Below are 19,038 nucleotides of genomic sequence, written 5' to 3'. Positions count from 1 at the left end.
GAGTGGAAGAGGAAGAAATGTGTATCGAACTACTTTTTTTCCGCCCTCTTTTTTCTGCCGAGATACTGCGGCAGGTCCCCACAGATAGCCTCACCGCCCTTGTCTAAGCACGGGGAGCGCTCGATAGCTCCGATCGTTCATTGACGGAGACGATATCCGACAGATAGGAGTTTCATGCTGTCTACACCGGCCATGTTTGCTATCTTACGCTCGCTATCATATCCATATGATCTGTTACGCCGATAATGGATTCCGGATCGGAGTACGAGGCTCAACAGCCCTCCACCGGGTCATGGAACAATAATCAATTACCACTACCACGTCTTCGGGGAAGCAGTCTTTCGCAGGTCGGGCACAACCGTGAACCGTATGTAAGGTTTCCTTTATATCTATCATCATGCTGACTCTGTCGTTCATAGTATCTCCTTCAAGCGCAAGCAGAAGCAGCGGTCCGGTTTCAGTTTGTCCAATATCAATATCTTTTCGAGCGATTCCGCCAGACACTCGAGTTTCGGTCGCGCACCTTTTCAAAATGAGCAAATAGCTGAGGATGATCCTTCGCCGGGAGGCGAAAGCTCGCGAGCGAATGGAAACTACAACGTGCAGAAAGAGGGCGGCTTACTCGATTGGTATATAGAAGGCCCAGGGCGACGGGTTGGCTACGATGACTTCACCGCTATTGATTGGATATTTGAATACAATAAAGAACGGCAGAGGAAGCGCTTGATGTCTAGTAGTGGTCAGGGGATGCTCGGATACGCCCGCAAGCTTTTCGACGCCAGTAATGTCTGGCTAGTACTGATTGCTACCGGGATCTCAGTTGGAATCATCGCCGCTTCCATTGATATAGTTAGCGATTGGTTAGGGGATATCAAAGCTGGCTATTGCAAGAATGGTCCGGGGGGTGGAAAGTTTTATCTAAACCGCAGCTTCTGCTGTTGGGGCCACGAGGAAGGTGAGCCACCCAGGCACTCTCATAACGCTCGAGTCGCGATACTGATTCGACTTTCACTAGATCCCTCTGATTGCATGGATTGGACAACATGGGGAAAGGCTGTCGGAACTAACTCTTCCAGCGGAGCATACGTGATTGAGTATATCTTTTATACACTTTATTCGGTTAGTACCTTCATTTACTGCCCTTTGACTTAATATGTTTAATGTAATTTAGGTCTTTTTCGCTGTTTGTGCGTGTATATTGGTTAGGAACTACGCTATATATGCAAGGCATAGTGGTATACCTGAAATCAAGACTGTGCTGGGCGGTTTTGTTATCAGGCATTTCATGGGTCCTTGGACACTTGCAATCAAATCATTAGGCCTGGTATGTTGCCATCTACTTTATAGCTATATCAAGGCTAATTGGTCAAAGTGTTTGTCCGTTGCATCTGGTATGTGGCTTGGAAAAGAAGGTCCACTTGTTCATGTTGCATGCTGCTGTGCCAGTGTAATAATGAAGGCTTTCGATAGCCTCAACGGTAATGAAGGTACATATGCACTGCTCTCTCTGATCTACAGCGGGGACTAATATTCACAGCGAGAAAGCGAGAAGTTCTTTCCGCGGCCGCTGCGGCCGGCATCTCTGTTGCATTTGGAGCACCGATTGGTGGCGTCCTATTCAGTTTGGAGGCAGGTTCCGCTCCTCTCGGAAGAGTCTTAGCTAACTTGCTTTCTAGCAACTATCATACTATTTTCCTGACAAGGCCATGTGGCAGAGTTTCGTTTGCGCCATGGTAGCGGCTGTTACCCTACAAGCGCTGAATCCATTTCGCACAGGGAACATTGTTCTCTATGAAGTCAAATACACTAGGGGCTGGCATCGCTTCGAGATGATCCCTTTCATTATTCTTGGTATTGTGGGCGGGCTTTACGGGGCCTTTCTCATCCGACTGAATATGAAATTAGCAAAGTGGCGACGTACCCGAAGTTTCTCCCGCCCACTGATTGAAGTTGTCATCGTTGCCCTACTCAGCGCCCTGATAAACTACCCAAATCTTTTTATGCGGGCCCAGAACTCAGAGCTCGTTCATTCCCTATTCGCGGAATGCAGCCCGGGAGTTCCCGACCCTTTTGGCCTCTGCAAGACCGGCGCAGCGTCGGCCGGTACGGTAGCTCTTTTGCTGGTTGCCGCTGTTCTTGGATTCTTCCTTGCAACCATGACTTTTGGGCTCGACATTCCTGCCGGTATAATCTTACCTTCGTTTGCCATAGGTGCTCTGTATGGACGTGCTTTAGGCACAGCCTTTAAGATCTGGCAAGATGCTTTCCCGGACTTTTTCCTCTTTGGAAACTGCGAACCGGATGTCCCATGCGTGACACCAGGGCTGTATGCAATCATTGGCGCAGCATCAGCACTGGGTGGTGCCACCAGAATGACCGTGTCTATTGTCGTCATTATGTTCGAACTTACAGGTGCCCTAACCTATGTTATCCCCATCATGATTGCAGTCATGTTGTCTAAATGGTGTGGGGATATTTTTGGCAAGCGTGGCATCTACGAGTCTTGGATTCATCTAAACGAATATCCTTTCCTCGATCACCGCGACGATGCGGCTCCCCCTGATGTGCCGGCGCACACGGTCATGACAAGGGTAGATGATATTACAGTGCTTACTGCTGTCGGACATACAGTCGGCTCACTGCGCAACCTCCTTCAAACAACCTCATATCGAGGGTTTCCAATCGTCACAGACACCTCACATCCGGTTCTTCTCGGATATATTTCGCGCAGTGAACTTGCTTTTGCCTTGAAAAATTCGACCTCTTCATCCGTAAGGGAGCTGACTGACACCACTCAAGCCTTCTTTGCGCATCAGCCATTCGCAGACCCGCTAGATACTCTCGACCTGCGTCCTTGGATGGACCAGACTCCTATTACACTCAACAGCAACACGACGTTCCTGATTGTGCTACGTATGTTCCAGAGGCTTGGTCTCCGTTACGTGTTGTTTGTAAACAAGGGCATCCTCCAGGGGGTTCTCACCAAGAAGGATGTTTGGTCGGTTATCAATGATCCTGCGTCTCGTCGGGGCGAGTGGGCCAGCGAAGGCCCTCTAGGTGACGGTGTCACGGCTGAACAAGTCGGCCTACTTGGAGGCGATGATAGTATCGACGTTGCCACTCCTCTGGACGAGCGGCGGCCATCTCTTTGACAAGCGGCCAACCCATAAAGAACGCCATAGTCGATGAACAAGGGCCATTGACGGCCATTCAGGATATTGAATAACACCTCAGAGATCTTCCTCTTGGGTAGCTAACCGGCTTTGAATGGATATTCTTAATCTGCGTGGTCGCCCTTTTACAGCTGTACCTATCACGTATATAAGGTATATTATTAATGCATAGACGATGGATGAATACTACAATGCGTACTTGACTAGTCTAGCATGAGGGCTCCGTGTGTGATATATCTCTTCGGGAGGCGGGCAGCACTTCTCTGAACTAAACTGAGATATATACCATTTACTTTACCAAATGCTTTGAGGTCTTTACGAAGTATTTGCTCTTACAACTTAGCTTGGCGCACACACCCTAGTACATAAGCTAACAGATCAACAATGTAGCATTCAGTCTTGATCAGGTAAGTAAGTGATCATTCAATGTCTTAACTAGGGCTCAGTGTTGACCGATCAGCCCATTCACCGCCCGTAGGCTCCAGGATTCCTACGGCCCAGCCCGCCCCACAGCTTTCATGCCGGCAATATGCGACCGCCTCCTCCTGTCATTTTCCATAGGGCTCCTCGAAGTCACAACTTACAGCACATTAGTCCCGAAGTAAATAGTGTCATATCTGACATCATGATGGCGGACCCGTTTGAAGTGCGCATGCGCTTTACCGCGCAGTTGCAGCACCTGAATGCATCCGTCGCCTCATCGCAAAAGGCCGCGCTTTATGCGCTCAAATACCGCGACATGGATGAAGATTTACACTCTTGTATCCTTGAGCAATTGGAAAGGGTAAGCTTGCTGGATTACTTCATACATCGTTCTGTTGGGCCTTGAATTAATCTATGGCTTGTCTCCAGAACAACATGAACAACAGAGCCAACATCCTCTACTTCGTCGAACAATTCTGCGAAATGGCCACAAAAGAAGACCACCTCCCATACGTCCGCATGATCCAACGAGATATTTTCCGTGTCGTTGACTCTGTCGCGCCCGCAGACGGCTCCGGCGCCGCAAATGTGAAACACGTCCGTCGAGTCTTGAACGGTCTCCAAGCTAAAGAGGTCCTGTCGGCGGAAACGGTAGCGGAGATCGATGCCGGCTTGAAGGAGCGAGAAACGCACCCTGCGCACCTTGATTTGGAAGCTGAGGAGGAAGAAGATGCTGGGTTGAAGTCGAAAATGGGGACGCCGCGGGGTCAGCGGCCGAATGGGATACGGGTTGACAAGAGACAGATCGAGCAGCGAATCGAGGAGGATCGCGAGCGCAATAAGCGGTTACGGGAGAGTATGTGGACTGTTCGGGGGGATGATACCGAGGAACACAGGAGGTTCTGGGATGAGACGAGTGATATAGGCGAGGATGATTTTACAGCTGCGCAGGAGGAGTTGATGGAGCGGAATGAGATGGTTAGTGCTGTTTGAAACTGTGCATTGGCGCTCTGTGTGAAGAGTACTTAGCATGGTCGGCGTTTTTGATACAATTGGGCATCGGAGTTTGGCTTTTGAAATGATTCAACTTTGAGATACCAATACTAGTTATGTAGTGATAGCATGTGCAGAGTACATGACTAGAAAGTTTTCTTCTGGAAATATCAAGCAACAACCACGAGAAATTCCCATAGAGGTTATAGCAAGCACCGATCTATCGGAGAACGCTTTCAATGCAAGGAAAATCAATATCGAGGCAAGTCATCATCTCAAATGCCCACCGAAAAGAGGGGACTTATGAGGCTCGTACTGTAGATCGCTCGGAAAATCCTACCTCCGAGATAACTTATTTTCCATAAATCTTTTTGGCCGACCGCGACCTCAAGCAAATCAACGTCCACTCGCCCTCCCCTTTATGTTGTCGCAGCTTGTCACAGCGGCAAAAGGCTTATTGTTTGCTGAGAAGGACTCAAATCACGACGCTACGCAAACCTCAACAGAGTCAGGAAACGCATCGATCGCATCGAAATCGAAAATGGTTACCACCCGCCAATCCGCAGTCCAGGTCGTTATTCCGGTGAAAGATGCTGGTGTGAATGGGTCAGCAGAGATTAGCTCGAAGCGCAAGTCAGAAAATGAGAGTGCTACTTTGTCGAGCTCAGAAACGCAGGGAAATAAGCGGAGAAAGCGGAGCTCTATTAAGGTCGTTGAGGAGGTGAGGGAAGAGTCGAAGGAGGCTGCACCAGGAAAGCATATGCGGTTCGACAGCGAGGAGCCTGAAATGCCAGAGGCTGCAGATGTGGAGGCCTCAGTGGATGCGCAACAGAAAGCCCATGACGACGAGGATAGCAGCGACGACGAAGCCCCAGAAACTGTGGATAACTCCGCCCAGCTGTCAAGGTTGAAATCAGAAGCAAAGAAGCGGGAACAGGCGAGGCAATTGTTTGTTTGCACCGGCTCTGTATTCTGTATTTTGGTCACTAACGTATAGCAGAGAGGAGCAATTAAAACGAGAAAAGAGGCGACAATTGGACGAATCACGCAAGCAACAAGCTAAAACCTCGAACAAACGGAATGCAGTACCTGCCACTGAGACCGCGCCGGGAGCCGGTACTCCCGCCGATGACATGCTATCTGAGAGCTCTGCAACACTGCAAGGCTCCTTCACACAAGATGCCCGACGTTCAACACTTCCCGCTCTTCTACCAGACGATATATTAAACGCGGTTCCCGATGTTCGACCACCAACCCCTCCACCAGAGACAGAAGACTTTAGGCAGAAAAAGCCGACCAAGCTCCGATTCCTCGACAAGAAGGAGAAGGCGCCAAAGGACGTGCGAATGGGGGATGTTGCTATCCGTGTATTGGACAGTGACAGTGCGCGGAAGCAGCCCAATGGTGCTCTTCCACCGAAGACATCGAAAACGGGGAAGAATGCGAAGAGCGCATGGTTGAAGAATGCTCGCAGTACCGGGCATGTCAACGGTATGAGGATGGTTAGTAGCTCAAAGAGCTTTGTGCGCAAGTAATGCCCCTCTCCCGAACTTTGCCCTCTACGCCATCCCTCTCGATTAAAAAGTACATAACATGAGTCAGTCGGTTGGGATTTTCCCGAGTACATAGCGTCTTTGATGGATTTTGTATGAGATTGCAATCGTTCGGCGTTTGTCTAGGATAGATGCGATGATCATAACGGCTCTGCATGTAGATTGGAGCACTAACGCATGCTTTTTTTCTTTTTTTCCCGTCAGCTTATATACTTCGTAGCGTAGATGTCTATCTTAACATCAGCAGCTAAACGACTTGAGGCTTTATAACAGCAGGAATTGGAGTGAGCAGCGAAAAACGTGCTATAGATTGGCATTCGATTTGCAAGCCCCGGCGGCCGCACGTGCAAAAAGCTCGAGCTCTTTCTTGCGACCCAGTCCGCCTTTCAACTTTCAGCAACCACCACAACTGACCCATCCCAAGTCGAATACTCTCGTTTGCCATGTTTCTATACTAATCCTATGCGATTGACTCAAAATGGCGTCCGCTACCGAATCCTCCCCTCTCCTTCCTCAATACCACCGCACACCACCTTCAAATACGTCACCGCGATCAACCCGACCACCACGAACTGTGACGTTCAATCCGCTCGCTACCGTCAGTACATACCATGACAACACCTCCGCAGATCCGACATTCAGGCCGTTGAGCTCCGGATCTCCTTCGGCTTCAAACTCAGCTAGTCATTCTAGATCGACAGGGTTGTCAGCTTTGAACAGCAAGCTCCGCCGTCGCAACAGCCATGGAGCTACAGGCACGATCGCTTCATCTTATCCCACGCCAAAAGTCGGTCCACAAAGAACTACAAAAACGGCGCAGAAATTGAAGCTTTTACCCGACCCTGTGACCGAAGAGGAGCTCGATGAGGAGACATCTCCCTCAGACGTTTATAGACAGATTGCGCGAATTAAGGAACCTGCTGCTCGGAGTCTTGCAGCAAAGTTGGGAAAAGCAGACAGAGACCGGCTGCCTCGTGTAACGGCGTACTGCACGGCCAATACCTATCGTTTAGATGGGGTCTTCAAGTGGCTGAAATCCCGGAATAAGACTCGCGGTGCTAACCCAAAATTGTTCGATGAATGTGTCTACTCGCGATTTGATTACCAATACGAAGAAAAACAAAAGGCTGCGAAAAACTCGAATAATGTTGATGAGGACAATACTCATACCGTGGAGCGGATGCCACGAGAGCGCAGGTTTTCGGACAGTGTGGTGGAGGTAAACGACAACAATCTTGTGAATCGAGAAGAGCTCATCGACTTGCATGATCCTGAATCACATTCATCCAATATGCAAAATCCAACTGAGACTTCCGTTCTTGACAACGCCCCAGACATCGATACTACTATTCATGCTCCGGAAGTGTTCCTGTTTGACTACGGTACCGTGGTCATCTGGGGCATGTCACCCGCGCAGGAGTCTCGTTTTTTGTCTGACATATCCAAGTTTGCGACCTCGATTTTGAGTCCCGAAGATACCCAGGTGGAGAATTTTAACTTCTACTACGCCCGCGAATACCAAGCCCGAATATACAACGATTTTATTTCCCTGCGTGATCCCCGAAACTATATGATTAAACTCGCTATCTCACACGCCCTAGCGCAGTCGGTCAAAACGTCATTATTTGAAGATCTCGTCTCAGAGACTATTTCAAATACTGCCCCGTTACCGGCTCAGATTGCACAAACTGGAAGCGTCAACTTGACGAGGCGTCAGATCAACATGCAAGTCGGAGAACTATTCATTCTCCGCATCAACATCCACCTACAGGGGTCGGTTCTGGATAGCCCGGAGTTGATGTGGGCAGAGCCGCAGCTGGAACCTGTGTACCAGGCCGTCCGAAGTTATCTGGAGATGGATCAACGTGTGACGCTCTTGACCGAGCGGCTAGACGTCATCGCGGATCTTCTCGCAGTGCTCAAGGATCAGTTGACTCACCGTCATGGTGAGTATCTTGAGTGGATAGGTATGTCTCGCTGCTCTACTCGGCTTGGCGACTACTAACATGATGCAGTTATCGTCCTCATTGCTGCGGAAATCCTCGTGGCTGCTATCAACATCGTTGTTGATTTGTATGCTGGTGTAGAATAACTTGATAGTTATGTACAATTGCCTTGTTAGTATTCAGTCAGAGTATCAGTTCATTCAGCTGGCGGAGTTCCAGGAATCACTATCAATGCAGGTTGGGTCCTCGAAATATATATACGTCTCAATACAACATATTACACCACGTACCTGCTGACCTTGAAAGTGGTCCACAAAGCCTACATCCAAGCACAGCCAGCAAGCAAGTCACCTCCAAGAAACAAATATCAATCATATTGCGCACCCTAAAAAGCAACAAACAAACCTCTATAAGCAACTCCTAACAAATTCCAAACAAGCAACATCTCTACAGCATTTTTCTACCTTCCTTCCTCTCCCACCTCGCATACCTCTCTTCCTCATCCTCAAGAAAACCTGGTAGCTCAAACATAAAGCGAATGCACAACCCCCCTCCCCAACAAGCCCCTCAAAACCATCATCAGCGTGCGATACCACTCACTCCCCTCACTCACCAACGACGCATAACTCACCGTTCTCGCCACCGTCTCCATAAACTCCTTCTCCCGATTCAGCACAATCGTGCACAGCAGCGTCGGCCTCGGCATGCCCTCCTCCAATACAGAAGACAGATGCATACCTTGCTGGCTGGTGATCCTGAATGTGCGTGTTGCGGGCTCCGGGGTGACATGGTAGACGTTGTGGTCGTTGGAGGTGGAGAGGCGCGGGCCGAGGATGATGATTAGGTCTTTTAGGGTGTTGATGGTGGTTGTTGTGGTTGTTGTGATGGGCTTGGTAGTGGTTGGGTTGGGGTTCTTTGGGGTCGGGGTCGGGGTTTTGGAGGGATTGGGGTTGGCTGGGGTGGGGGTTGGCTGGGGGTCAGGGACCGCATTGGTTGTGGTTGTGGTTGTTGGGGTGCGGATTTCGATGAAGGCGACGTCGAGGAAGTCGGTGGGGGAGTTTGTGACTGTCGAGCCGCCTGGGTTGTAGATTGAGGAGCTCATTTTGGTGGTCGGTTAGCAAGTTGGTGAGTATGTAGTTGTAGTTGGTTTTGGTTTTGGTTTTGGTTTTGCTTTAGGCTGGGACTTCCTTGGTGGTTGTGTTGGATGGTTAGATGGTGTTGGATTCTGGGGTTTATATAGACTGCGTTCTCTGAGCGTCTCTTTCATTATTTGGTGGTTTGATATCTGCGACTATGGCTTGCTAATTGTGTATCAAGGACTTTATGGGGGTTTCTTTGATCGAGACTTTGGAGGTCTTTGTTGTCTGGGACCGCTGTGAACAGTCCCCTTGTTTGATCAAGCATTGATCAAGTATCAATGAAAGACATGTCTGGGACTGTCACACACAATGCCCATGTCCGGCGGAGCATCAAGAAAAGACAATACAAGCCTTTGTTGGACACTGTCAGAGATAAGCCTCCATATTACAAGGGCTCGTCAGAAGATGTCTCAGTGCCATCAAGCTACAAGGACAATTGTCCCGAGACGCAATATCAATGAGGTTCAAATGGACTTTGTTAGGGCTGACACACTTCTCTAAAATACATAGATTTCGTGCTCATGCAAGGTGGCCGAGTGCGTGGGGCACTGCACGCAAGATCTAACTCGAGTGGCTGCTGTATACCCCTGATTTAGTCGAGCTGATACAATCCGTCCACCTAGAAATCGATATCTCGTAGCAGAATGTGATTGCCCTGTATACATAGTCAGTAGTCCTCTCTAGGGCACCGGCCGAGTCCAGACTATACCCAAACGGGAATCTACTCTCTCATTGGTCGACTCTAAAAATAGGCTCCACCTGCTTCATCGTATCCCGGTAGTAGCCCCGGGAATCCAGCTGGGCAAAACCTCATTCTGTCGATTTCCGGGGTTAAGATCATGATGGAGTTATGGAATGATGGAAATCAAATTGTACTCCGTAAACGCCGACGTGGGGAGGGCAAGAGAGGAATATAAATATGGCCTTGCCTTCTGGTTGTTGCTGGATGTGTATCTCAAGACAGCACAGTACAGAGTCAAGCACAACACAGATCTTCTATCTAAAGCGGTTTATCGTCAAAAACTACCTTCCATTTAATCACTCAAAAGAAAGACAGAACCAAAGCCAAAAATGTCCGCCGAAGTCGCAACCCAACCCCACAACCTCCCCATCCTTGCAACAAAACAAAACACCACCGGAAAGACCTACATCGTCACAGGCGCAAACACCGGTCTGGGCTTCGAAGCCTCCAAGCACCTTGTCGGACTCGGCGCCAAAAAGGTGATTCTTGCTGTGCGTAGCATCCCCTCCGGCATTGCCGCGAAGCAAAAGATCGACGAAGCAACCAACACCACCGATGTCGCTGAAGTCTGGGCCCTCGATCTCAGTAGCTATGACTCCGTCAAAGCCTTTGCAAAGCGTGCAAGTGAGGAGCTTGACCGGATTGACGCGGTGATTGAGAACGCGGCAGTGGCTGCGGCTGAGAGGAAGATTGTTGAGGGGCATATTCTGCCGATTACGGTGAATGTGCTGAGTACGTTCCTTTTGGCGGTGCTGTTGTTGCCGAAGTTGAAGAGGGTGGCGGAGGAGTATGGGATTGTGCCGCGGTTGGCAATTGTTACTTCGGGAGTTGGGTTTGATGTGAGGCAAATTTGGGATGCGGTCAAGGAGGATCCGTTTGTTAGAGCTGATGAGCTCCCACAAGAACAAATGATGGTTACGTATGTGATTTCATGCGGACCAAGATCTTCATTATGTGCTAATTGTCTGATTAGGTATCCTCTTTCCAAGCTTATGGATACCATTATTGTTCGGGAACTGGCAGCTCAGCTGCCTGTGGAACAGGGGAAGGTGATCATTAACGCCAACTGCCCCGGCCTCTGCAGGACCGAGCTAGTCCGTAATGCGACGGGTCCTGTAAGAGACTCGATTGTGGAGCAGCATCAGCTCTACGGACGAACTGCAGAGGACGGAAGCCGCACCCTCCTCGCTGGTGCCAACCTAGGTGAAGAGAGCCATGGAGCATTCCTTTCCTCTTGTGAAGTCAGACAGTAAGTGCCCTGAGATCAGAACATTGGCAAGCGCTGACCAGTGTCTAGGGATAAGGTGCCCGAATGGGTGACGGATGAAGAGGCACAGAAGTGGCAGAAACACCTCTGGGAACTCATTGTCAAGGAACTCGAGGCTGCTGTTCCCGGATCCGTGCAGCAGGCATTGCAGAAGTAGTGTGTCACATGTCGGTTTGAAGTTGTTCGTATTAGAGAAATTGATCAAAATGAATTGATAAGTTAAAGTCGAGCATCTTTTGCGTAGAAGAAAGTGCCGTGCCTGCTCGATCGTGTACCGCATTCACCCATGGAAACATAGTAAGAAGCTCTTTCACGTCTTCCCAAGTAGAAATGTCGAGGGCTTGCATTGTGGATGTGGTCGTCGGTATCAACCACTCATCGTCTGAAGGCTTGAATTCCACGACTGACCCTATGTAGAACGTCCAGAGAAGCACACTCTGCAGAGGTCGGCTCACCTGGCCTGCTCTAACTGACGCTGCTAGGCTCTGCACGGCAAGCCGAAGCCCTTGCGAAAGAAGAGGCTTATCAGGAATGCGATGGTCCAAACCGGTCAGGAATGTGACCAAGAACGCAATAAGACTCAAGTGAACAGCTTTCTCAAGAACATTCATGCCTACCTCGTGACTCAACTGGGAAACCGAACTGTCGCCTAGCGGGCTGATTTCTAATAGACGATGGCCAAAGAGCAAGAGCATGTTATGGAACTCAACGGCGTCCAGCTTGCGGCTACGGCCAGCATTGGCGTCGTTGAGAATTTTGGAAGCTCTTCTCATCTCATCATAGAGCAGCCATAAATCGTCTCGGATGTTCTTCTGCAGGAACCAGTCTACTTCACCTCCACCCCCGTCTCTCACATCGGTACTGCGAAGATGCCCCCAGTCATGGAGAACCTCTATGGCCTCAAGACCGAATAACGTTTTTTGACCAAGTTGTAACGCGTACTCCAGATCAGCCCTAACTCATTAGCCCTATCAAATCCAAAAGCTTAGTGTCAAGGCACAGTATACCTCAGAACCTTCTGTATAACCCCTGTGCACTCTCTACTCAACTGCACAATACCGCCACGCAAGTCAATCATGCGTCGCAAGCCCTGCATATGAATATAGCCCCGCTCATACTGACCCTGCAACCGCTCGTACTGCGACATGATAACCAGAACTGAGATTGTCATATCCGAAGTTGCTTCACTACTCATCAACCGCTGCTGGACAAGCCGATAGGTGCGCGCAATATGGTACATGCCCTGCGCCGTTTCATGAAGTAGGTTCTTCGAGCACAGGATAGACGTAGCAAGGGAACAGTGGAAGTCTATTCCGCATGACGGCATCAGCGACACAATCTAGATATCAGAGAGTACCAGGACGCACAAGCCTCGTCAACAAAAAAATACCGCACCCAGATCGTACTTGTAACATCGGGGCTCTCCAAAGCACCATCAAGCTCTTGGATATGTCGAACACCGCAGAAGAAGAAAAGCGCTTTGGATAGCCGAAAACATTAGCTAGCCTTCTATATCTCGATAGTTCGCAATTCGAGACTCACCTTCGCGAACCAAACTTCTCGACTTGACAGGAACGTATACAGGAACCGAAATTCCATCTCCAACTGGGGCCTGGATTCCAATCTGGATGCCGCCTTCGTCATCTTCGATGCTATCATCTACTGCCCCACGTATTACTTGTAGGCTTGCTGGGGCCAAAAATGGAACGGCGGCATTGGTTTTTAGAGCAGTAACTTTGGATGGGCGTGCTAGCGTGCGGTTGGCGTTTTTCCCTGTTGCTGCACGAGTGCGGATTCGTTTTCTCGTTGCGCGGTCGATGGTGACGCTATTGTCGATAAACTCGAATGGCATGGTCAGTATTACTTACTTTACTTACTCTCGTTCTGGGTGTGGTTTGTGAAGGATGCAGCTGCATGAGGATGAGGAGATGGGGTTGTCTTAGTTATATGGTTCGGATATAACGGAGCTAACAAGTGGCATGGTTCCTATAAGAAGGAGTGTTATTTTACGCTAGAATGCGATCAATCCTATAATCTAAGCAGACACTTACGGGTATTGACATGGTTATAATATTGACCTCTCTACAGCATTAAGGCTCTATTGTGAATATCGGTCAGTGCCTGCGCCGCTATAGAGCATGAGTTCAACCCAGAATTTATGTAGTATTATATACTATATATAAGTCTACTCGAAGCTCGCAAGACCTATGAAGCTCCTTTAGATAGTCCTATATCCCAAGAAACTAACAACCGGCTTCAGCTCAAGCCTCCACGGACTGATCGGTCTTCTCGGCAACATGGTTATGTCTCCGGCGGAGTCTGCCCGCCTCATCGTGCTCTGCATCCCAAGCGGCAATCTCGGAGTTGGGAATCTTAACCAGCTGGTGAGCAGTCTCACCATCGGATCCTTTGAAGATGGTCTGACGGAACTGGTAGTTTCCGAGTTTGGGAAGAACCTTAATGTAGACGTAGTAGTAAACACCGCAGCAGCTGAGACTATAAGAGGTCAATGTTAGCTGTGGATCACTGTAACGAGGGAACCAATATGGGATACATACAGTCCGATTCCGACGACGAGGTATGTTCCGTACCAGAAGCTGACGTCTCCTCCGGTTGCGCCGTCTGCGGGTGGGTACCAGGGCGCAACGAGTAGGTAGAAATTGGCCAGAATGGCAAAGTACACAACGATATCCCATGCATGCCATTCGGTTCGGGGAATGTTGAGCTTCTTTCGGTGTGCACGGGTGAACAAGAGTCCGACAGCAAGTAGGAAGTTGAACAAGCTTTGAGGGTAGACTCCGAGATCGACGACTGTAAAGTGTCAGGGGGATTTATACAAGAGAAGATTGCTGGCGACTAACCGAAGTTGAAGGCATCACCAGCAGGAGGAGCCAGAATCATAATGGTTGTGGCAGCCCACTTCAGCCAGTACGGGCCCAGCGGGGTTCCAAAGGGACGAGTGGAGGTCCAGAATCTGGTAAACGGAAGTACACCTTGTCTATGCAAACAACATCAGCAAGCTGCGATATCTCCTGTCAAAAGTAGTACATACCGGCCACACTCGCGAAGCATCCGAGACTGCCCAATGAGCACCACGAGCAAGTTTCCGAAAGCACTGAGAAGGATAAGGAAGTTGAGAGCGCGGGATGCACCACCACTTCCAAAAACGTTGTTGAAGAAAAGACTGGCAACGTTGACTTCCGAGTTGATGATCTCTTCCTTGCTCGCGGCAGCGACGTATGCGATGTTGGCAAGCATGTAAAGAATACCCGTGGTGATGAGAGAGATCGGGGCAGTCCATTTCAGTTTCTTGATGGGGTCCTTGACCTCGTTGACCAGGTTAAAAGCATTTTCGTATCCCTGGTAGGAAAACATGACGTTCACAAGGGAGTTCGTGGCTCCGTACACTGTAGCTTCTGAGGTGCCCTCAAAGGCATTTCGGAAATGGGCCTTAGGGTCGGAGATCTTATCAACGTTGCCACCGAGGACGACAAGTCCAGTAATGGCGATACTATGCTCATTAGAAGCGTTACTATGTCAGGAAAGAACGGGCCTCACAAAATTAGCGTCGCAAGCTTGACCCATCCAATGGCGTTGGAAAGGAGCAGGGAGTACTTCGTGTTGAAGGACACAGCTATGAGCCATTAATCAGTGTATGAACCATCGCCTAGTGCATTCGTTTGTACTAACCTAGAGTGGCCACTGTGTACGCCGCAAGCGCGACTCCCTTGACCTGCCAGTCTGTAGGAGTCGACTGCCCCAGTCTGTAGAGGTAATTGGCCAAAACTAACAGCAGGTCAGTATCAGCTCGGACAGAGTCTAAATCGACATACCGATGGCATTGCTACTGCTGAACGAGAACAAAACACTCTGCACGGCGAACACGGTGGGAAAGAAGTATCGCGGGCGAGGATAGGCCTGCTCCAGGTACACGACTTCGGAGCCCGATCGACTGGGAAAGTAGGATGCGAATTCAAGATAGACTGAAAGCATGCTTCCTGCGACACCAAAACCAATCACCCAATAGAACAAACCAAGGCCAATGGAGCCAGTTCCCGCAAAGATCGACGAGGCTAAGAAAAAAGTCAGCGTCAATCACTCAGCCACCTGAACCCAAAGTCGCTAGAATCACGCACGAGTTGAGAAAACTCCAGTTCCCACCATCTTACTGATGGCCATAAAGACCAGCGTAATGTATCCAGCCTCATAACCAAGCGGTGAGTTCACTTCGACTGGCGCCCCAGTAGCTTCCTGGTAAGTCGGGAGGGAGGTGTTGGCACCAGCATCCGCAGTGTAATGCAGACTGCCGCCGTCGATGAGGGTATCATTGGACGGCGCATCCTGCTGGGTTACCTGGGTGGTAGCGGAGGACTTGGACTTGAAGAAGTTCATCTTGACGAGAGAACCGACGATCAGTCCTCGTATTCAGAACGCTGATGGGAAACACCCAGCACATCCCCGGGGGCGTTGCCTTTTAACTATGCATTGTCAATGCTCGCTGGGTTCTCATCGTCGTACGGTATGGCGTAATCCAGTCCGTCTCCCCTGGCGGCAAAAGCAAGAAGGAGGGGATAACATGTTTCCCGCTGAGAGGAGGAACAATGTTACATTTGCCAAGTCTCTTGTCTTGGTGAGATTTCTTGGGTGCCAGCTGTTTGATATAACCTGGGAGCTTGTGGTCAATGAGGGTGCGGGATTGCACAAGATCAGACAGTTATGGCGTACCATATCACCATCACCCTAATCCCTGAATGTAACCAACCACAGCGACTGGAAGTGATCCTGTGGCAAGCCTTGCTCCTGACCACATGCAGACAGTGGAAGAGAATCATGCATCGAATTTTCGAAGGAGCTGGTGAGGGTCCACGATCCGACTGTATGCGCAATTCTAGCCCGCGTCGCGCGGCGAGCCTATTTCAATTGACAGCTTCAGTTAGTTGCTGCGACCCGATGGAAACCCAGACTACCAAGAAGCAGGGGCCTAGAAGCTGATGAACTGGTCTCGTGGGTTGTGGTGCAATGCGATCTAAGATGGGGTCTTCAAGAGGGCTGTCGTGATTTAATTAGGCAAAGGTGAAGCTAATCAGCTCCGCCCAGCCACACGACTCGGAGCTACCACAGCCTTGTATACGATGTAGAAGGCCTTAACTACCCGGTAGTCAGTCATTAATCCCTCACTCGTTGCGCGATATATGCCAAGCAATCCATGCAAAGTCTATGAATGTTCAATTTTCCGGTAACACCTATGCAATTAAGTAGTCTGGAACACCCCGTGAGAATGAAGTAGAAATGGCACCCGTAAAGAAACCCCGTCGAAAATCCCAGAGAATAAGAAAAGCACAATCATCAAAAAAAGGCATAATATTAGAACAACCCTCAGCTCTCCTCCTTTAGGACTTTTGTATCCAGGTCCATCGGAGTTGCCGAATCCTCTACCGAGAGATCCGCGGCGCGCTCTCGAGGGACACCAATATTCTCACCTTCCCGGTCGCTCGGATGAGGCGTGTCCTTCTCTGGTCCAGACCCGTTCCCATGGTGAATCCGGAAAGAAGAAGTCATCTCCTCTTGTGACGGCGCCGGAGCTAGTCTTGGCCACGCTGAGGAACCTCCCGTCACAGAAGCCTCCGGCGTGGTTCCTGCGGCAGGGATCTCATCATCCTCGAGATTGATGTTCGACTTTCGGGATCGTTTTACGCGGAGGGGTCGTTCTTGTGGCTGCATTAACAATGGGCGATCAGCCAAAGGGAAACAGATTAGACTAATGCGCAGGACTCACTGTAGGCGGCTGTTCATCTGAGCTCCCTTCCGTCTCATCCTCAAAGTATCCGGGCCCCGATCCGTTTCTTGCCGCCGCAATGCCGTTCAGGTTTGCAGATGCCGCCATCTGTGCGCGCAGCTCGGGGTTTACGCCAGCCTGACCATCCTCTTTCATTCCGGTAACGTTGGATAGGCGCTCAAGGAGGAAGCAAGACTCTAGACGCATTTTCTGGATGTATTGCCAGCCGCGCTGGTTCCGAACGCGCATCAATTCATTCTCGGCTTCAATCTCGCTCAAGCGTTTCTTGAGTGCGATGCATTTGCGTTTGTAGGCGATCTCGACGCTGGGTGGGTTCGTTGTTGGCTGGGATGTTGCTACTCGGGATTCCATCTTGATTCAAAGCTGGATCGAGGTGCTGGGAGGCTAACGAGAGTGACAATCAGCTGCAGTATAGCAATCTTATTCTTTCATCTGATCAGAACGATTGGTATTATTTGAGGTAAGGTCTTGAAGCAAGGAAGTTCCTGAGCTTGAGGCTGGATCGCCAAGATCGTGAAGGCGGTCAGTCCCTGTTCACACCTTTATCTCCAAATCTCCTTCCCCAGTCTACTCCACTCAACAAACTACAGACACAGCGTACTTTTGAGCCAACAATGCTCACTTGGAAACATTAAGGGTTCATTACTATCATCTATCTTTAAGAAATTATTCAATCTAATGACCCGTTGTCGGAAGACCAAGGAACACCTTGAACGAGTCATAACTGTCTTGATTAGCATCTCCACTTATCAGACTGCCAGAAAAGAACTCACATCAACCACTGGAATCCGGTCAACGTTCCCAGCATCAGGATTCGGACTGGCAGACCATTCCAGAGACCAGAGAAGCCGATGTTTCCATATATCCGAGAAACAGCCTTCATCGCCGATTCACCCGCTACTTCAGTCAGCACACATGCACCACATGCTTCAACGTACAGATGAAGAACATACCTTGGCGGTCTGCGTTCAACTTGGACACCAGCACATCAGCAGGATGACTGACAATCGCACAGAAAATACCCGCAATATACCCTCCCGCAAAGCTAACTCCGGTCTGCTGAAGGGTATTATAGCTCTCCTTCGGCCCACCGAGCGTCTTATAGATCAAGCCAACCGTCTCTTCAAACGTCGCGAACTTGGTCATCGTATACGGAATCTGTCTCGCCCAGAGTGGGTATAATCCCTTGTACAGACCCGAGATACCTTCCTTTGCGACGGTTTTACTCCACCCCTCACGCAGGCTGTGTGCGTATGGCGGCAGCGTTGTTTGCATGCGGACCTTGATCGCTTCGAACGGGCAGAGAGCAATGTCGGCGAGAAACTCGGCTGATGCACTTGCGCCCAGGTACACAACTGTGCGGTTCGTGTTGGGGAATAGCTGGTCGCCGTATAGGTGCTTAAAGTACTCATAAAAACCGTATTTACCGGCTCCCTGGAAGGAGTATCCGACAAAGGTAGGCGACCAACCGAAGAATATCCCACGGAACCCCTCTTTAGAAATTATTGAGCGCCATGCGGAGATATTTGATGTGTAGATCTTTGGGTCGACCTGTCGACGGCATTTTACCAGGTCGAGTGGTGTAACTGAGGTGTGTGTTGGACCGCAAGCTTTATGCCACAAAAAAAAACGATGTTAGAAAATATGTCCCGCAAGAGGTAGGCGAAGAACCATACCAACAATTCCTCCTAGTGTGCAAGCACCAAAGTACTTCAGTGAGTTGGGCTCGATCTTCCCAAATGGGTACTTCTTCTCCGTCGCCGTCGCCATATTCACATGAACCGTTCCCTAGCTTTCCGTATGCGTGTCCGTATCAAACAGCTTGGAAGTGCATCAAATAATCTAACCAAGCAATCTTCGCTCAGAATCGCCTGCAAGTTGAAAAGAATATGAACTCGAACTCAATTGAACTCTTGAAACCTCTAAGATCCAACTTACGCTTCCCCCAGAGAGAAGACTCCGTATATATAGGTAGTACCTCAGTAGTGGACCAAGCTCACAAAGT

General features: G+C 49.7%; 9 protein-coding genes across 9 annotated transcripts; 4 read left to right on the top strand and 5 right to left on the bottom strand.

The window, feature by feature from the left end:
• Positions 1–165: 165 nt before the first annotated feature.
• Positions 166–3,557, top strand: BJY04DRAFT_200560 (chloride channel protein). The gene is made up of 7 exons (XM_073712950.1): positions 166–367; positions 420–955; positions 1,016–1,119; positions 1,172–1,324; positions 1,373–1,487; positions 1,538–1,629; positions 1,677–3,557. Exons 1-7 carry the CDS (start codon positions 246–248, stop codon positions 3,150–3,152), a joined length of 2,598 nt encoding a protein of 865 aa, XP_073565893.1. The 5' UTR covers positions 166–245; the 3' UTR covers positions 3,153–3,557.
• Positions 3,558–3,752: 195 nt separating this feature from the next.
• Positions 3,753–4,851, top strand: BJY04DRAFT_200551 (CTD kinase subunit gamma). The gene is made up of 2 exons (XM_073712949.1): positions 3,753–3,957; positions 4,026–4,851. The coding sequence occupies exons 1-2, from the start codon at positions 3,799–3,801 to the stop codon at positions 4,587–4,589; spliced, it is 723 nt and encodes a 240-aa protein (XP_073565892.1). The 5' UTR covers positions 3,753–3,798; the 3' UTR covers positions 4,590–4,851.
• Positions 4,852–5,010: 159 nt separating this feature from the next.
• Positions 5,011–8,234, top strand: BJY04DRAFT_210847 (uncharacterized protein; the record flags this gene model as incomplete). Its single annotated transcript, XM_073714318.1, has 4 exons — positions 5,011–5,537; positions 5,590–6,120; positions 6,746–8,109; positions 8,158–8,234. 4 exons carry the CDS (start codon positions 5,011–5,013, stop codon positions 8,232–8,234), a joined length of 2,499 nt encoding a protein of 832 aa, XP_073565891.1.
• Positions 8,235–8,611: 377 nt separating this feature from the next.
• On the bottom strand, positions 8,612–9,190 carry BJY04DRAFT_223425 (uncharacterized protein; the record flags this gene model as incomplete). The annotated part of the gene is made up of 1 exon (XM_073717690.1): positions 8,612–9,190. One exon carries the CDS (start codon positions 9,188–9,190, stop codon positions 8,612–8,614), a length of 579 nt encoding a protein of 192 aa, XP_073565890.1.
• A 1,108-nt stretch (positions 9,191–10,298) lies between these two features.
• Positions 10,299–11,393, top strand: BJY04DRAFT_223424 (putative short-chain dehydrogenase/reductase family protein; the record flags this gene model as incomplete). Its single annotated transcript, XM_073717689.1, has 3 exons — positions 10,299–10,888; positions 10,943–11,218; positions 11,267–11,393. 3 exons carry the CDS (start codon positions 10,299–10,301, stop codon positions 11,391–11,393), a joined length of 993 nt encoding a protein of 330 aa, XP_073565889.1.
• BJY04DRAFT_148587 (uncharacterized protein) lies at positions 11,324–13,364 on the bottom strand. Its single transcript, XM_073708837.1, has 5 exons — positions 13,288–13,364; positions 12,779–13,222; positions 12,604–12,714; positions 12,244–12,544; positions 11,324–12,190 (listed from the first exon to the last, which is right to left on the bottom strand). Exons 2-5 carry the CDS (start codon positions 13,086–13,088, stop codon positions 11,425–11,427), a joined length of 1,488 nt encoding a protein of 495 aa, XP_073565888.1. The 5' UTR covers positions 13,089–13,222; positions 13,288–13,364; the 3' UTR covers positions 11,324–11,424.
• A 133-nt stretch (positions 13,365–13,497) lies between these two features.
• BJY04DRAFT_210844 (high affinity methionine permease) lies at positions 13,498–15,415 on the bottom strand (the record flags this gene model as incomplete). The annotated part of the gene is made up of 8 exons (XM_073714317.1): positions 13,498–13,732; positions 13,795–14,047; positions 14,098–14,234; positions 14,289–14,747; positions 14,795–14,870; positions 14,927–15,022; positions 15,070–15,309; positions 15,373–15,415. 8 exons carry the CDS (start codon positions 15,413–15,415, stop codon positions 13,498–13,500), a joined length of 1,539 nt encoding a protein of 512 aa, XP_073565887.1.
• Positions 15,416–16,444: 1,029 nt separating this feature from the next.
• BJY04DRAFT_200540 (uncharacterized protein) lies at positions 16,445–17,493 on the bottom strand. The gene is made up of 2 exons (XM_073712948.1): positions 17,013–17,493; positions 16,445–16,951 (listed from the first exon to the last, which is right to left on the bottom strand). The coding sequence occupies exons 1-2, from the start codon at positions 17,382–17,384 to the stop codon at positions 16,613–16,615; spliced, it is 711 nt and encodes a 236-aa protein (XP_073565886.1). The 5' UTR covers positions 17,385–17,493; the 3' UTR covers positions 16,445–16,612.
• A 4-nt stretch (positions 17,494–17,497) lies between these two features.
• On the bottom strand, positions 17,498–19,038 carry BJY04DRAFT_200538 (putative mitochondrial phosphate transporter Pic2). Its single transcript, XM_073712947.1, has 4 exons — positions 18,710–19,038; positions 17,987–18,643; positions 17,807–17,930; positions 17,498–17,757 (listed from the first exon to the last, which is right to left on the bottom strand). Exons 1-4 carry the CDS (start codon positions 18,801–18,803, stop codon positions 17,709–17,711), a joined length of 924 nt encoding a protein of 307 aa, XP_073565885.1. The 5' UTR covers positions 18,804–19,038; the 3' UTR covers positions 17,498–17,708.

Source organism: Aspergillus karnatakaensis (assembly GCF_047715665.1).
Source record: "Aspergillus karnatakaensis strain CBS 102800 unplaced genomic scaffold BJY04scaffold_72, whole genome shotgun sequence".
Lineage (NCBI taxonomy): Eukaryota > Fungi > Ascomycota > Eurotiomycetes > Eurotiales > Aspergillaceae > Aspergillus > Aspergillus karnatakaensis.
Note: the sequence above shows the minus strand (reverse complement) of the source record. Positions and strands in the feature narration are given on the sequence as shown.

Excerpts from the sequence above, each read along its gene's own strand:
- BJY04DRAFT_200560 (XM_073712950.1), top strand. The coding sequence starts at position 246 with ATGGATTCCGGATCGGAGTACGAGGCTCAACAGCCCTCCACCGGGTCA. Across the intron at positions 1,325-1,372 it reads CAATCAAATCATTAGGCCTG|TGTTTGTCCGTTGCATCTGG; the intron begins GTATGTTGCCAT and ends AATTGGTCAAAG. Across the intron at positions 1,630-1,676 it reads GCGTCCTATTCAGTTTGGAG|CAACTATCATACTATTTTCC; the intron begins GCAGGTTCCGCT and ends CTTGCTTTCTAG.
- BJY04DRAFT_200551 (XM_073712949.1), top strand. The coding sequence starts at position 3,799 with ATGATGGCGGACCCGTTTGAAGTGCGCATGCGCTTTACCGCGCAGTTG. Across the intron at positions 3,958-4,025 it reads TCCTTGAGCAATTGGAAAGG|AACAACATGAACAACAGAGC; the intron begins GTAAGCTTGCTG and ends GCTTGTCTCCAG.
- BJY04DRAFT_148587 (XM_073708837.1), bottom strand. The coding sequence starts at position 13,088 with ATGCCATTCGAGTTTATCGACAATAGCGTCACCATCGACCGCGCAACG. Across the intron at positions 12,715-12,778 it reads GAGAAGTTTGGTTCGCGAAG|CGCTTTTCTTCTTCTGCGGT; the intron begins GTGAGTCTCGAA and ends GGCTATCCAAAG. Across the intron at positions 12,191-12,243 it reads GTTATACAGAAGGTTCTGAG|GGCTGATCTGGAGTACGCGT; the intron begins GTATACTGTGCC and ends CTAATGAGTTAG.
- BJY04DRAFT_200540 (XM_073712948.1), bottom strand. The coding sequence starts at position 17,384 with ATGGAATCCCGAGTAGCAACATCCCAGCCAACAACGAACCCACCCAGC. Across the intron at positions 16,952-17,012 it reads CAGATGAACAGCCGCCTACA|CCACAAGAACGACCCCTCCG; the intron begins GTGAGTCCTGCG and ends TTGTTAATGCAG.
- BJY04DRAFT_200538 (XM_073712947.1), bottom strand. The coding sequence starts at position 18,803 with ATGGCGACGGCGACGGAGAAGAAGTACCCATTTGGGAAGATCGAGCCC. Across the intron at positions 17,931-17,986 it reads GTTGAACGCAGACCGCCAAG|CGGGTGAATCGGCGATGAAG; the intron begins GTATGTTCTTCA and ends TGACTGAAGTAG. Across the intron at positions 17,758-17,806 it reads ACCGGATTCCAGTGGTTGAT|TTATGACTCGTTCAAGGTGT; the intron begins GTGAGTTCTTTT and ends TAATCAAGACAG.